Source organism: Momordica charantia (genome assembly GCF_013281855.1).
Source record: "Momordica charantia cultivar OHB3-1 chromosome 5 unlocalized genomic scaffold, Mcharantia_2.0 BLBB01000005.1, whole genome shotgun sequence".
NCBI lineage: Eukaryota > Viridiplantae > Streptophyta > Magnoliopsida > Cucurbitales > Cucurbitaceae > Momordica > Momordica charantia.
In genome coordinates, this window is record NW_028275163.1 from 21,010,563 (window position 1) to 21,023,675 (window position 13,113).

The window sequence follows — 13,113 nt, forward strand, 5'->3', positions numbered from 1 at the left end:
ACGATCCACGTGAAACTTTAAAATTTTATTTTAAAATACACAAACATAAAAGTTAATTAAAAAAAGTTGAAAATTATAATAATACTAATGGTATAAAATGGAAGATATTTGTTTCAACACCTTTATTATTATTATTATTATTATATTTATATGAATATCAGAAGTTCATTTTATATTATGTTAATTTTATATAATATAAAATATTGGTTTAAACATCTTTTTTATTCAGTTACTTACTGTACCACCTAAGATTCCTTATTACTTATTTATGTGAATATTTTAGATATTATTTTTCTTTTCATATAAACATATATTTTTTTATTGGAATTTAAATTGATCTTATAGGAATGTTAAACTACACAATTTTTATAACAATAAAATTTTATTGAGATTAATTACAATTCTTCGTTTATCGTCCAAAAATATCACAATATATTATTTACTTAGAATTTTTTTATTGTAATTATAACTTAAAAATAAATGGTAATTAATTATTCAATGACATTGAATTTAAAAATTTTATTCAAATTAATAATTGATTTATATAATACAATACATAATTTATTGGGATTTATATATAAAATTCTAAGTGGGAAAGTTATTTAAGTTACCTACTATAGTTTTTGCCTATTTCTACCTCTACCAGCTCAATAAAATAAACTTCTGTTTATAACAAAGTCCAGTTACAAGCATTTTGTATTTTTAAACCTAAAGGGTACAAATTCTAGAAACCTATTTTTCTCTCCTCTCCTCTCCCTTTACACGTGTATTGCCTTTCACTACTATCGTCTTTTTGTATCCAGTGTCGCTACTGTCTTAATAGTTTTTTCCTTCTTGCTCGCCACTACTACCGTTCCCTCTCTCGATCGCGCCCTTAGCATAGAAATCTAAAGCAACTATACTCTGTGACTCCGAGTATATAGCTTACGCCCTCTATCTTCCCCATAACGACTTCTATTGTGTCCCTTAGTTAAGTTTGGTGAGAACGAAAAATATCTCACTTTCTCTCAAGTTTTTTAGTGCTCTTTCCTCTGCATTTTGTATTTATCTTGCCCACTATGTATAATATATATATCTCAAAAAGATGAGGGAAGATGAAAGAGTTTTTAGAATTTAAATTGATTAAAGATAATGGAGCATCAAGTAATTTATTAATGAAACCTGGGTGGATCATTGGTCCAAAGAGGCTAGGGTTTAAGAGGGAATGAGTTCAAATTCTATATTGACCACCTACCTTGAGCTGGCTTAGACACTATATATATATATAACTCTGAGCAAAGTTTTTTTTTTCCCAACTTTTTTTTTAATGGTTGTTTTTTAAAAATATGAATGTATAACTTTTCAACCAATTTCCTATAACTTTCTTTTTTTATTCCATATTGACAAAATCAAACAAACATAATTTTTACTGTCAATTTCCAGAAAACTTGTCAAGTACGTATTAGTTAGGGCTTATCTCCATATGAAGCAATGAATAAGGCCTTATAGTGTATTTTGAATTTATTGCCTACCTTACATGAGACTATTTTGAAGGATGCGTAGTAGCATTCAAAGATCACTCTTTGGCCTTTAGATTCATTTAAGGTTTTAGTGGACCATCATTGTTGATGCAAAAATATGTCTAAGGTACGGGGAGTGATTTGTGAGGTCGTTGTGAGCAACTTGGGACGAATTCTTTCAGAGATACCTGCAAAAACAGGTAGGCTACTCTGATGCCCAAGTTAGTTAGGAATCCAAATTTAGACATATCAGCTTCAGACAAATTCTCGTACCTAGAGTGGTGGATGAGGGGTGTATTTAAGTAGTCAAAAGAGTAACTATCTATCCCACTGGACTATTTTCTTGCTTGTGCTAGGCTCATCTCAGGAACCATCGGTCTATGCATATCACTGGATTCTCCCTCACCTCGTGGTGGAAGTTTTGGCCATCTTAGTTTTTATTAAAGTATTCAACCCGGACCTGTTAGGTCAGGCTACTCGATTCTGTTGAACAGGTCAACCATTCGTAGTTTTGCCTCCCAACCATCATAATTGAGCATAATTATTTAAACACCAATTTGATGATTAATTAATTAATTAATCAGTCTTATGGTAATTATTGAACATTTCAACAATTTGACTGTGTAATTGCTAATTTATTTATTGCAATGCTTGTTTTTTATTGGTTTTTTTAATCTCTCAATCAGTCATTATTTGAAACTTAAACAAGTGACAAATTATTACCTCCTTATAATTAGATAAGAAAAAAAAAAGCCAATTAACCAATAAATCATATAAATTACTTTTTCAGACAATACTTAAAATAGCATTTTGAAAATTCACATATTTTTCCTATCAACATCTTATACAACTCTAAATCTTAAAAGAAGCTCACACAGATAATCAAATAAAATATATTTATTCATTTCAAGTTAATAGAAAGCGTGTCATATATTCAACTTACTTGTAATTGTTTGGCATTTAAATAAATCATATGAATCAGCAAATTAAAACATTTAAAATTATAGTCCAAATTAGTACGTTTAATCACAAACATTCTTTGTTTGACAAATTTTTTCATTGGACCTTTTAATTTCGTTCATCCTCTCTTTGCCACATTCAAAAAAAAAAAAACATTGTCACAGGTCTTAATTAAAGAAAACAAATACATGTTTATACTTTTAACTCATAATATGTCAGAGTTAATAAGGCTAAATATATGTTATATATAGTCCTTAATATTTTGTGTGTTTTTTCAATTTGTTCTCTATTGTTTAAAACATGTATTAGTTTAATTCTTTATGTTTTAACATTTTTTAATTAGACCATTTTTATTGGTCAATATTTAAATTAGTTAATGATAAACTTACCTAACCACATGATCGATACTAATTAAGTGGATAGAAATTGGAATGAATTAGACAACTTGAGATGATAATTTTTAGTTATTTCTTTAAATTTTTACGAAATTGACAGAATTTTTGACATTTTTCTTCTTAAATAACCTCCACTCCTTAAATATTATGTCAGGTAAATTTATCGTTATTCATTTTAATATTCACTAACGTTAAAGGGTACAACTAAATAAGGAAAATTCTTGGTGTTAACTAGTCGAGCACCTAATGCTCACCACTATTAAACTTTTTACCAATAAAAGAGAGAAATGTAAAAGCATAGAATTGTTTAAAATATAATAAAATGTCAATTATTCAAGGTGGTTTAGCCTAGCAAGATAGGTAAATATATTTCATTAAAAAATATATATAAACATAAAGAATGAATCAAACAATAGGAGCTAAGTTGAAAAAATACTCAGAGAATCATAAATTAAAACATATATTCAATGTTTTTGGTAATTGTCGCAAACAATTATTGGGGGGTTTTTAAAGAATTTTTAAAATGTTAAAATTGAAACTTTAGAGCGATAGTATATTTATATCCATTAATAATAACATTCACATAAAAGAGTTAGATAGAAAAATATATAAAAGAGCAATAATAATGTGGTCAGCACCCATAAATTTTTTACAAAAAAGGAAAATTACATAAATAGATGTTTTTCTAATTTACCAATAAAAATACTTATATTCATCGATACTTTTTTTTTCCCTGATGACCATTTAATGTAGATAAAGAGATATTTATTTTTAATTTTTAAAAACATTGAAATATTATCAAATTTTTACAGGTGATCGGTACAAATACTGAGAAGTAAGTGTTTTATTGGGCCACTACCACTATAGGAATTTCTGTCGCTCAATCACGTATTTCAATAATATTTTGCCACGTGTTATTTCTTTAATAAATGTGGATTAAAAAGGTCTCAATTTCCTTTCCTTTCTAATTTATTAATAAAGAAGAATGACGTGGCAAAAATTATAGGAAAAAGCAGGAATTCTCCTAATCCGTAAATTCTGAATGAAAAATATTATCAGTATAAATTTTGTCCACACCATCTTAAAGATAGATGAGTTATCAATTTTTTATTGATAGTTTGATGATTACAGTTAAAGAGCTAAATATTTTCAATTCTGAATCAAATCACCATAATCATTTCAGTAATGATTACGGTGCTAAAGAGCTCAAATTAAAGGATGCCATCATCTTAGCCATCTCGTTAGCAATTTGCAACTGCATCTGAAGTTCATGCAGCTCCGCCTGAGCCTTCAAAGTCGGATCCTCAACTACCGCCGCCGCCGGATTTGCTGCCGCAACTGCCGCCCCGCGGACATTACCATACTGATCAGCACCATATTCATTTACAGCCCTCGTAAAGTTGCCAACTCTAACCCCTCCATAAGAAACGCCGCCGCCGTAACGCGCCTCCTCTCTTTCGCGTGGCGGCACTAGGGCCACCGACGCCGCTGCCGCCTGCAACTTGGGCGGCGTCGGCGTGGCACAGTATGTATGAACATGAAAATTGCACCTCAAACAGCTATAGCTCCAATACGTCGACTCCACGGCGCGGCGGCAGACGTTACAGATGTTGGAGCCACCGTGCGGGGAAGAAAAAACCAGGGAGAGCTTATGGTGGTGGTGGGATTTGAGGTCGAGTTCCGGAGGTAAAAGGGCGCAGTTGACATGGAGGTCGAGGTCGCAAGCGGTGCAGGAGAAGCAGAAGGCGGCGCCATCGGTGCCGCAAGCGTTGCAAAGGAAAGAAGCGTCAGGGTAGGTTGGGGAAGGGAGGAGGGTGAGGGGGTGGAGCGGGTGGGAAGGGTGGCGGAGGGAGCGGGCGGCGGCAGCGCAGGTCTTGTGAAGGAAGAATTTGCAGGCCCAGCAGCCGTAGACGGCGCCGTGGCAGAGGGATTGGCAGCCGGAGCAGTGGAATTGGTTTGTGTCTTGTTGTTGGATTTGGTAGAGTCTTAAGCCGTGGGGGTGGCTGAAATGCCTGTATTCATCCATTAGTTCTTCTTTGGTCTCTGATTATCAATCTTTTTCTTTCTCTCTCTCTTTTTTTTTGTGTAAATGGTTAAGGGTAAATATATATATATATATATATATATATTTTGTTGAATTAGAGTGGATCTGGTCTATGAGGATTATGTGTTATTATGATAAAAAAGTCAGATATATGATGGAGGTGTAAGAAGATATATATATATAAATATTTTTCTACTTGGGAGAGGAAGGTTCTTGGAAAGTGCCTGGCAGGGTTTTTGAAGTTGACTGCTGAATTTTGATTGATTCTTCCAAGTTATAAAAAGTTACCATTTAGAATAATATGGGATTTAATTAAGTCAAGTACGATGGGTTAAACAAACTCATGTTTGGGATTTTGAAAACTGTGTGTGACCAGCAGAGAGTAAGGTATCTTAAATTTATGAATTTGTTCACTAACAAAACGTAGACTTGAGAAACATGAATTCGAAATTTTAAGTACATTAAACTCAACTAAAATTTAAACTCTTACTTGAAAAAGAGGTATTCTTACGTCCTTTCAATAGTTCAAACTTTTTATTAGCTATCATAAGTAAAGATGATAGTTATAATTTTGATTGATTAATTTTAGAGTTGGCGTGGTAAAAATATAATTATTATTATGATTTTTTTTAAAGTTGAAGTAAGTCGTTGGTTCCTATGAGGTTCGTGCTAGATTTTGTCAAGAGAGATCATTAAGTAGGGAGACCTCATTTAATTGGTTATTATATCCCATGAAGGTTTGGGTGAATTTGGCTTAAATTTAATACTGAATTTATGTTTATCTAGTAGATTTATCAAGTTTTGAGTTGGGTTAGATAAAATTCTCTCTCTCTGAATATACACATTCTTTCCTAACACTATTTTGCTGTTAGAATCTATATAAATGAATTAAATTTATCCAACTCATCAGCTTAAGCTTTGTTAGAATTCATATAAATTAATTAAATTTACCAAACCCATCAACTTAAGTTTTTTGGGTTGAGTGGTGGTTTGTTCATTTTTAAGATGGTATTAGAGCGGGAGGTCCTGTGTTCGAATCCCTGTGTTGTTGTTGTTCCTCCCCATTTATTATAATTTTATCGAACCCATCAGCTTAAGTTTTTGAGTTGAGTGGTGGTTTGTTCATTCTTAAGATTTCCTAGAACTTCTTAAACCCGAGGTTTAACTATTGAGCTTGACGTGCCTAACCCGTATTCATTTGCTGGTTGATTAATAGATGTCTATATGAACAAGTGTTTTGAAGACGCATGGAAATAGGTTATAGATTAGGTTTTCAGATCGATTTATGTTTTTATTCTCAGATTAGTGAAAGATTGAAAGTGTTGAAATAGTTTTCAAATACCAAGTTTTAGAATTAAAATATAGCGTTACAAACATTTGGCCCGTTGATAACCATTTCGTTTTTTATTTTTGATTTTTGGTTTTTAGTTTTTCAAAAACGTGATCTGTTTTTTGTTTTTTAAAACCCACTTTGAAATTCTATGTAAATTTCGAAAACAAAAAAAAAATTTAGTTTTCAAAAGCAGGTTTTTGTTTTTCAAAATCTTTCTAATACTCAACTTCTTTTTTCTTTCTCGTATTTATCCTTAAAATATTTATTTTTCACTCTAAATTTTTTTTATTTCTAAATTTCTCTTTACAAACGATATTTTTTCTCTTTAAAATTTTCATATTTTGAATATTTATTGTAATTTGTCTCTCCCCAATATTTTTTGTATTTTTTTTCTAACAGATCAGTTTCATTTCTCTCGCTAAAAAGTTAATATTTTTCCTAACTTTTTCTCTCGAAAATTTCATATTTTATAACTTTTCTGTCTCTCCATAATCTATTTTTTTCTAAAAATTATATTTTATTTTCTCGTTCAATTTTCTTTCACTGTAATTTTTATTTATCTTTGTTTTTATTTATTTTATATAAAAATTATATTTTGAATCTTGTTTTTATCTCTAAATTTGTTTCCACTGTAATTTTTCTCTTTCTTTATAATTTCTTTTTTTTTCTTTAACATATCTTTTCCTCTCGACTTTATTTTTTCTCCAACATTTTTCTCTTTTTGTCTTTAACTTTTCTCAACCTATTTTTTTCTAAATATTTTTATTTATCTCACTAAAATATATTTTCCAAAAGTTTATTTACATCTCTATTTTCATGTTTCTACATACAAAATTTCAAGGTTGGGTCCCAAAAATAGAAAATGCATGTTCCGACCTCAGCCTCATCCCTGATTCCATTTTTTAAATAATTAATATATATTTATTACACTTTTTTATATTTAAATTCTAAAAATAATTAAAAACAATTATAAAACCGATAATTTTTCTTGAGAACATCTCTTGGACCAAAGAACGAGGTGGAGACGGAGACTAAAAATTTTCACGAGCCCGATAATGGGGTAGAGCATCCTCACTCGCACCCACACCATCTCTACTCTCTATAAAATTTTCTCTCTCTAATATGTATTTTCAATTTTTTCTAATACTAAAAATGGTTACCAAACATGTTTTGGTTTTTTGTTTTTTAAAAACAATAAACAAAAAATGGTTATCAAACATATATGGTTTTTGTTTTTTAAAAACATAAAACCAAAAATCAAAAACTAAAAACTAAAATGGTTATCAAACCGCTAAATAAGAATATTAGTTCAAGAGAGATCTAGAATATTAGTTCAAGAGAGATGAAAGAAGATCGTAAACTTAAAAGTATATAATTACACTAGCTATTCATAAAATATATCAAAATTATTGATGATGTAATAGAATAAATGGCCTTGGTCTTGATTCGTGATTAGCTTCTACAATTGTTTAATTACTAAAACGGGTTTATTTTTTATTCTTCTTACTTTTATGTTAAAAGAAACTTCAATTAAGGGCAGAATAAAGTAAGCATTTGGAACTTTTCAATTTCTTTCATATTTTTAAAATTGAAAGATACATTACCTTTCATTGTAAGGCATTAATTTTCTATTTCATGCTCCAATTTTCAATATGTTATTTATTATTTTCTTTTTTGACAAGTAATCTTAATTATGTTGATATAGTTTTTGCTACTTGATGATGGTGCCTTTCCGGCTCACCACTCCTTTATTCGGCATCTAACAATTTTATCGATACAGCTAGGTATAGACTATGTCTCTATATTATCTGCTTAGGACATAGCCTTCAATACAATTTTACCTTTGTTTCCACCCAAAAGATCTTATACAAATGAAGATAATCGTCATTTCTTATATATCCACGATTATTCATTTCCCTAATAAATATGGACTTTGTTTGCACTCTCCTTACAAACACAACCGTTACTATATTCATATTCCTAATTTTTTTAGTTCATTTTCAATCAATCAAATCACTACAAGGAAAATCAGCTTCAGCAACGAAATATTTGTCGCTGATGACGTCCAGCAACAAAAACACATTCATGTCTAGACGCGTCGCAGGATCAAGGTCGCTAAAGGACACCCGTGATGAAAACGCTAGCGTCGCTCGTGCATTTTTCGTTGCTAGCCAACTCAGCGACGAAAATATATTTCGTCGCTAAATTTTCGTTGCTACTTTAGCGATTGCGACAAAATCGATTTGTCACTTATCCCACTGACCAATTTCCGTCGCAAATTTATTTTTGTGATGATTTGTTTTCTTGGTCGGTTATTTTATTTTATTTTTACCTGTACGTTTTTTCCCTTCTTTTTATTTATTGTGACATTATGCAATTTCAACGCTAAATATGGCGAGATAAAAATAAAACTTCAATTTTATCTCCTTAGAATGGTTATTTCCTGCAATTCTAAAGAATACGATAAATGATAATAGAAGTGATAAATCACATTAAACTTTAAAAATAAAGATATTGTAAATACATAATATATTAAGGTTTTGCTTTTCGTTTTGGTTTACAGTAAAATGCCTCGTATTTACAAACATGTTGTCTCTCACCTATATAAAATGGATGATTTTTGCCTTACATTCATTAATTTTTTAATTTTGTATATTTCAATAATAATTGGAATTTTTTTTATATAAATTAAAATTTTAAATTCATTTTAAGAATAATATTTATCATTTATAAAATTAAAATAAAATTTATTGTCTAAAATGAAGTAGACTATGCTAAAAGATAAAATCTGACAAAGACTCATCTTATTTATTAAGACAACAAACTTGTTGATCTATCTAACGTATTCCACAAGATGAAGGTCACCGATTATAAGGTGGTTATCGATATCGACGACGAGCTCAATGCCTATTCGTATTGAAGTTTTTTCTTTGACTTTTATGTAAATAAAGTGGAAAATTGCATCTCTGGGCACAATACGAGCGACCTCATTTGAACTCACAACATCTTTGTTAGAGATATATGTCAATTACCATTAAACTAGGATCGTTTTAGCATTAACATATATTCAATTAATTATATTAACAATTTAATTGTTGGTTAATATTAGAACTTAAAGCTTCTGTTAGATAGTTAACATCTTGTTACTGTGTTGGTTATTTCTCCTGTAGCAGTATTTGGTCTATATATATGACCATTTGTTTTTTTACAAAATTATGCAAATTCTATTTACTCTCTAGTTTTAATAATTAACTTTAATTGAATCATCAGTTTCTCTAAATGGCTTATGATATTGTTTTTGAAATTTTGACAAAACATGATATCAATTAGGGTGGAAAATATAGTTTTCATCTCTTAAGAATTTTAAGAATTTTATTTTATTCCCTCGAACAAGTTCCGAATTCAATTATATTTCAAACTTTCAAAATAATTAGGAAAAAAAAAGTAACATTCTCGTTTTCTTGTTGTTTAACCTCTGCAATCCTAAATATTGTTGAAAATTTTCTAGCAAATTTACCTTTAATTTTCTAACTTCATTTCTTTTTTTTCTATTTGTTAACGACAAATTTGGGAGAGCTCCACATGTTCTTTAGACGAGTGTTTGCGTCAAGGAGCATGTCGGTACAATGTCCCGCCTAATGCACTCCAACGCCAAGTTAGTAATCGGAAAGAGAAAATATGGTAAACATCTTAGGGTTTCGGTGATAGATTTTTCACTTACCTGATAAATGTGGGAGTCCTTCCCCTTTTATAGGAACGGATGGTCAACCAGAAAGAACGACGGTTGCATTGGCAGGGGTGACAAGTTGTACGAGGTCCTGGCAATGGAGTGTATGCCCCCGATAAACAATGGGTGGCGCCTCCATTTGTAGGTCTGTAACCTGCAACATACAGGTATCAGGTTGCAGTCCTCAGCATCCTTTTCACACAATAGTGGTGGCGATGCATCTGATGCAGTGTACGGATAACCGCTTGTGGTCCCGTACCTCGCTGTCTCTCTCAGAACCAAATGCGTGTCCTACTCAGACTTATCCTCAACACTAAACATATATTAGCAACATTTTCATCAAACATCTTGAGTTATGATATACTGATACTATCATCAACTATTAATTATTTGCGTAGGTTATTTATGGACAATAAATAGAACATGTACTTCTTCTTTCTTTTGTTTAATAGTGTAGGCCAAATTAAAGTTTAAGCTTATTCAACTTTAGAAATTTTAATATAACTTTTAAATCTTAACGAAACTTTATTATAACTTTTCAAATTTTAGGGACCATTGATAATTTTAAGCACTAAAATTATATATCATAACTTGTAATTTTTTATTAAAAAAAAGAAAGAAAGAAAATGGCAAAAATTACTGATAAGTTGGATAAATAAAATTCATATATTAGATATCTAAGCTATAACATAACCTGTAGATTTGTCTCGGACCAATTTTTTAAAAAGAAGATAAAATTGAAATAAATATAATTTTACCTAAAAAACAACTTCCAATCGCAACAGACTCACATACTTTTTGAAATTATTATTATTTTTCAAAATTTTGATATGATCTCAAAATCATTTTATTATATATAAAGAAAAAAAGAAAATGTTAAAGGGGGAAAATTGGGTCGGCGTTAGCCATAGAGACGCCCCAATAGCGTTGAAGGAGGAGATCCATCACAGCCACCTTGACGGACTCATTATAAATATTCCAAAAAAAAAACATTTTAGATTTTTTAAAGGAAAAAAAAACTCAAATGGCTCGGGATTATGGCGAATTCATGCCAATTATTATTAATGAAATTAGAATCGAGTTTTTTTCACTTACCTGCGAAACAAACCATACCAAATATCGGTGTGATAACAGCCACACCAGCTCCGATATCTTAAGTTAGAATCGAAAGTTTGTCGAGTACGAAGAATAAGTTTTCAACGTACCTCTAGAGTTTTAACTTGCTCTTCTATTTATAGAAGTTCAAATGTTCTTAAAAAACGTACCCTTCTACACTTGGGCACTTTGTGGTGGGTCAAATGTCGAATTCAGAGGACGTTGGCCCATAATAGGATTTTACTTAGGTTGGAATAGATTCGAGCCATTGAATGAGTATTGTTGTTGGCCCAGAACTGGTCAGCTTCGATCGGATCGGCCGTTGTCTTCTGTGTGTCAGGCCTTGATCTCTTGTTGATTTCCTTCATCTAGGCTTTTCCATCTCGAGCCCAATTTGAGAATATTTGTAGCTTTTTGGGCTTGACTTAATTAACCTATAACACTTACCATAAAATTTCAATTTCATCCAATTATATCTTATTGAGAAATCTAATGATTCATTAGTCGAACAAAAGATAAAATTGCAATACAACACTATTTAAAGTCTAAAATTTAACATGTCAACCTATTTAACCAGTTAAAATATATATTCCAACTAAGAAATTATAGTTTTGAATCTCTATCCACCTGTTTTTTAACTTAAAAAAAAAAAAAACTCAAGTTTCATGTGTTGAAATTATATTGACTTTTTCTTTTATTAATTGTTCTACATTATTTATCTTAAATATGTTTTGCTAATCAAATCTCTTGTTTCAATTTTTTTAAAACATAAATAGAAATATTATTATTATTCTTGTTTTATAAAATTCATTATACATATTAAAAATAAATATAACATAAAAAATCTAAATCTTTGATTTTAAAAAGTACTCTTCATATAAAAATTTACTTTTTTTACTTTAAAATTTTAAAAAACAAGTAACAAAAATATTTTTTCATTTTTTTTCTCAAAAAAAAAAGAATGAGAAACAATTACTAAACGCTATTTTGTTTTTATTTATTAAAAATTAGAAAACAATAAATAAGAAATAAAAACGAGAAACTGGAAAACAAAAATGTTATTAAATGGATCATAAGTTTAATCATGGTTCAAATTATTTTCAACCAATTTTATACAAGGTATATAATCATTATTTTGTTTCTTTATGATTTTGTATATTGTCATAAATTATACAAGGTTTCTTGCTTCGATCAAGAATTTATTTTCTATTATGGAAATAGATTAAAAATAATGATATATGATTAAAACAAATTAAACTTATTTTAAAAAAAAAATTGATTAGAATATCATATCATCATCTCTTAATTTATTTCATTACTAGATTTTTCTTTTTAAATAACCAAATGATAAAATCTAGTAGACCCAATCAAAAATATTCAACACAAATTAAATTTTAATGAATAAATATTTTGAGTAGGAATTAAGGCTTCAATTTGGTGGGAAAAAAAAAAGAAAATCATTCTTAGAAGAACAGTTAAATATGGTACAATTAATTCTTGGCTTTTACTCCACTCCACTCACATTTAGCTTGGGATTATCAATTAATTACTGTGGTGGAAAAAACAAATAATTTAATTTAATTTAATTAATTAATTACCTTTTTTTTGTTTGCTTTTATAACATGCAAGCTGAGGTAGAGGTAATGAACCAAAAAAAATTAACAAATTAACGAAATTAAAGTATTAATTAATGTCGGTTAATATAAATATGATAAGCTTCTTAAACCGAGGTTTCAAGGACAAAGTTTTAAAAATAAACTATAAAAATAATATTAGTTTAAAAATAACTGTAAAATAAATGTAATTTAAATAAATAAATTTGAACGTAAGTTAGGTTTTTAAAACTATTGACAAAAATAGGTTAGGTCAAAATAAAAATCAAAACTCGCGTACAATTCATTGATTTCCGTGTAAATCTGGTAGGTGACTAGGTGGAAGTCGTCTATAATATAGGCAACTATCACTTTTTTTTTTGAAGTCGTGTACATCGTATGTACTGACTTCAACCTTTTTATTTATTTATTTTATTTTATTTCTATTTTAATTTTTTATATTTGTTA

The 13,113-nt window shown here is 29.6% G+C and overlaps 1 protein-coding gene across 1 annotated transcript; it reads right to left on the reverse strand.

Moving 5' to 3' along the window:
* Positions 1 to 3,935: 3,935 nt before the first annotated feature.
* Positions 3,936 to 4,947, reverse strand: LOC148211527 (Cysteine/Histidine-rich C1 domain family protein). Its single transcript, XM_088124507.1, has one exon. The coding sequence runs from the start codon at positions 4,878 to 4,880 to the stop codon at positions 4,044 to 4,046; it is 837 nt and encodes a 278-aa protein (XP_087980633.1). The 5' UTR covers positions 4,881 to 4,947; the 3' UTR covers positions 3,936 to 4,043.
* Positions 4,948 to 13,113: the final 8,166 nt, after the last annotated feature.

What these genes read in the sequence shown, in the direction of transcription:
- LOC148211527 (XM_088124507.1), bottom strand. Translation starts at nt 4,880, where the DNA reads ATGGATGAATACAGGCATTTCAGCCACCCCCACGGCTTAAGACTCTAC.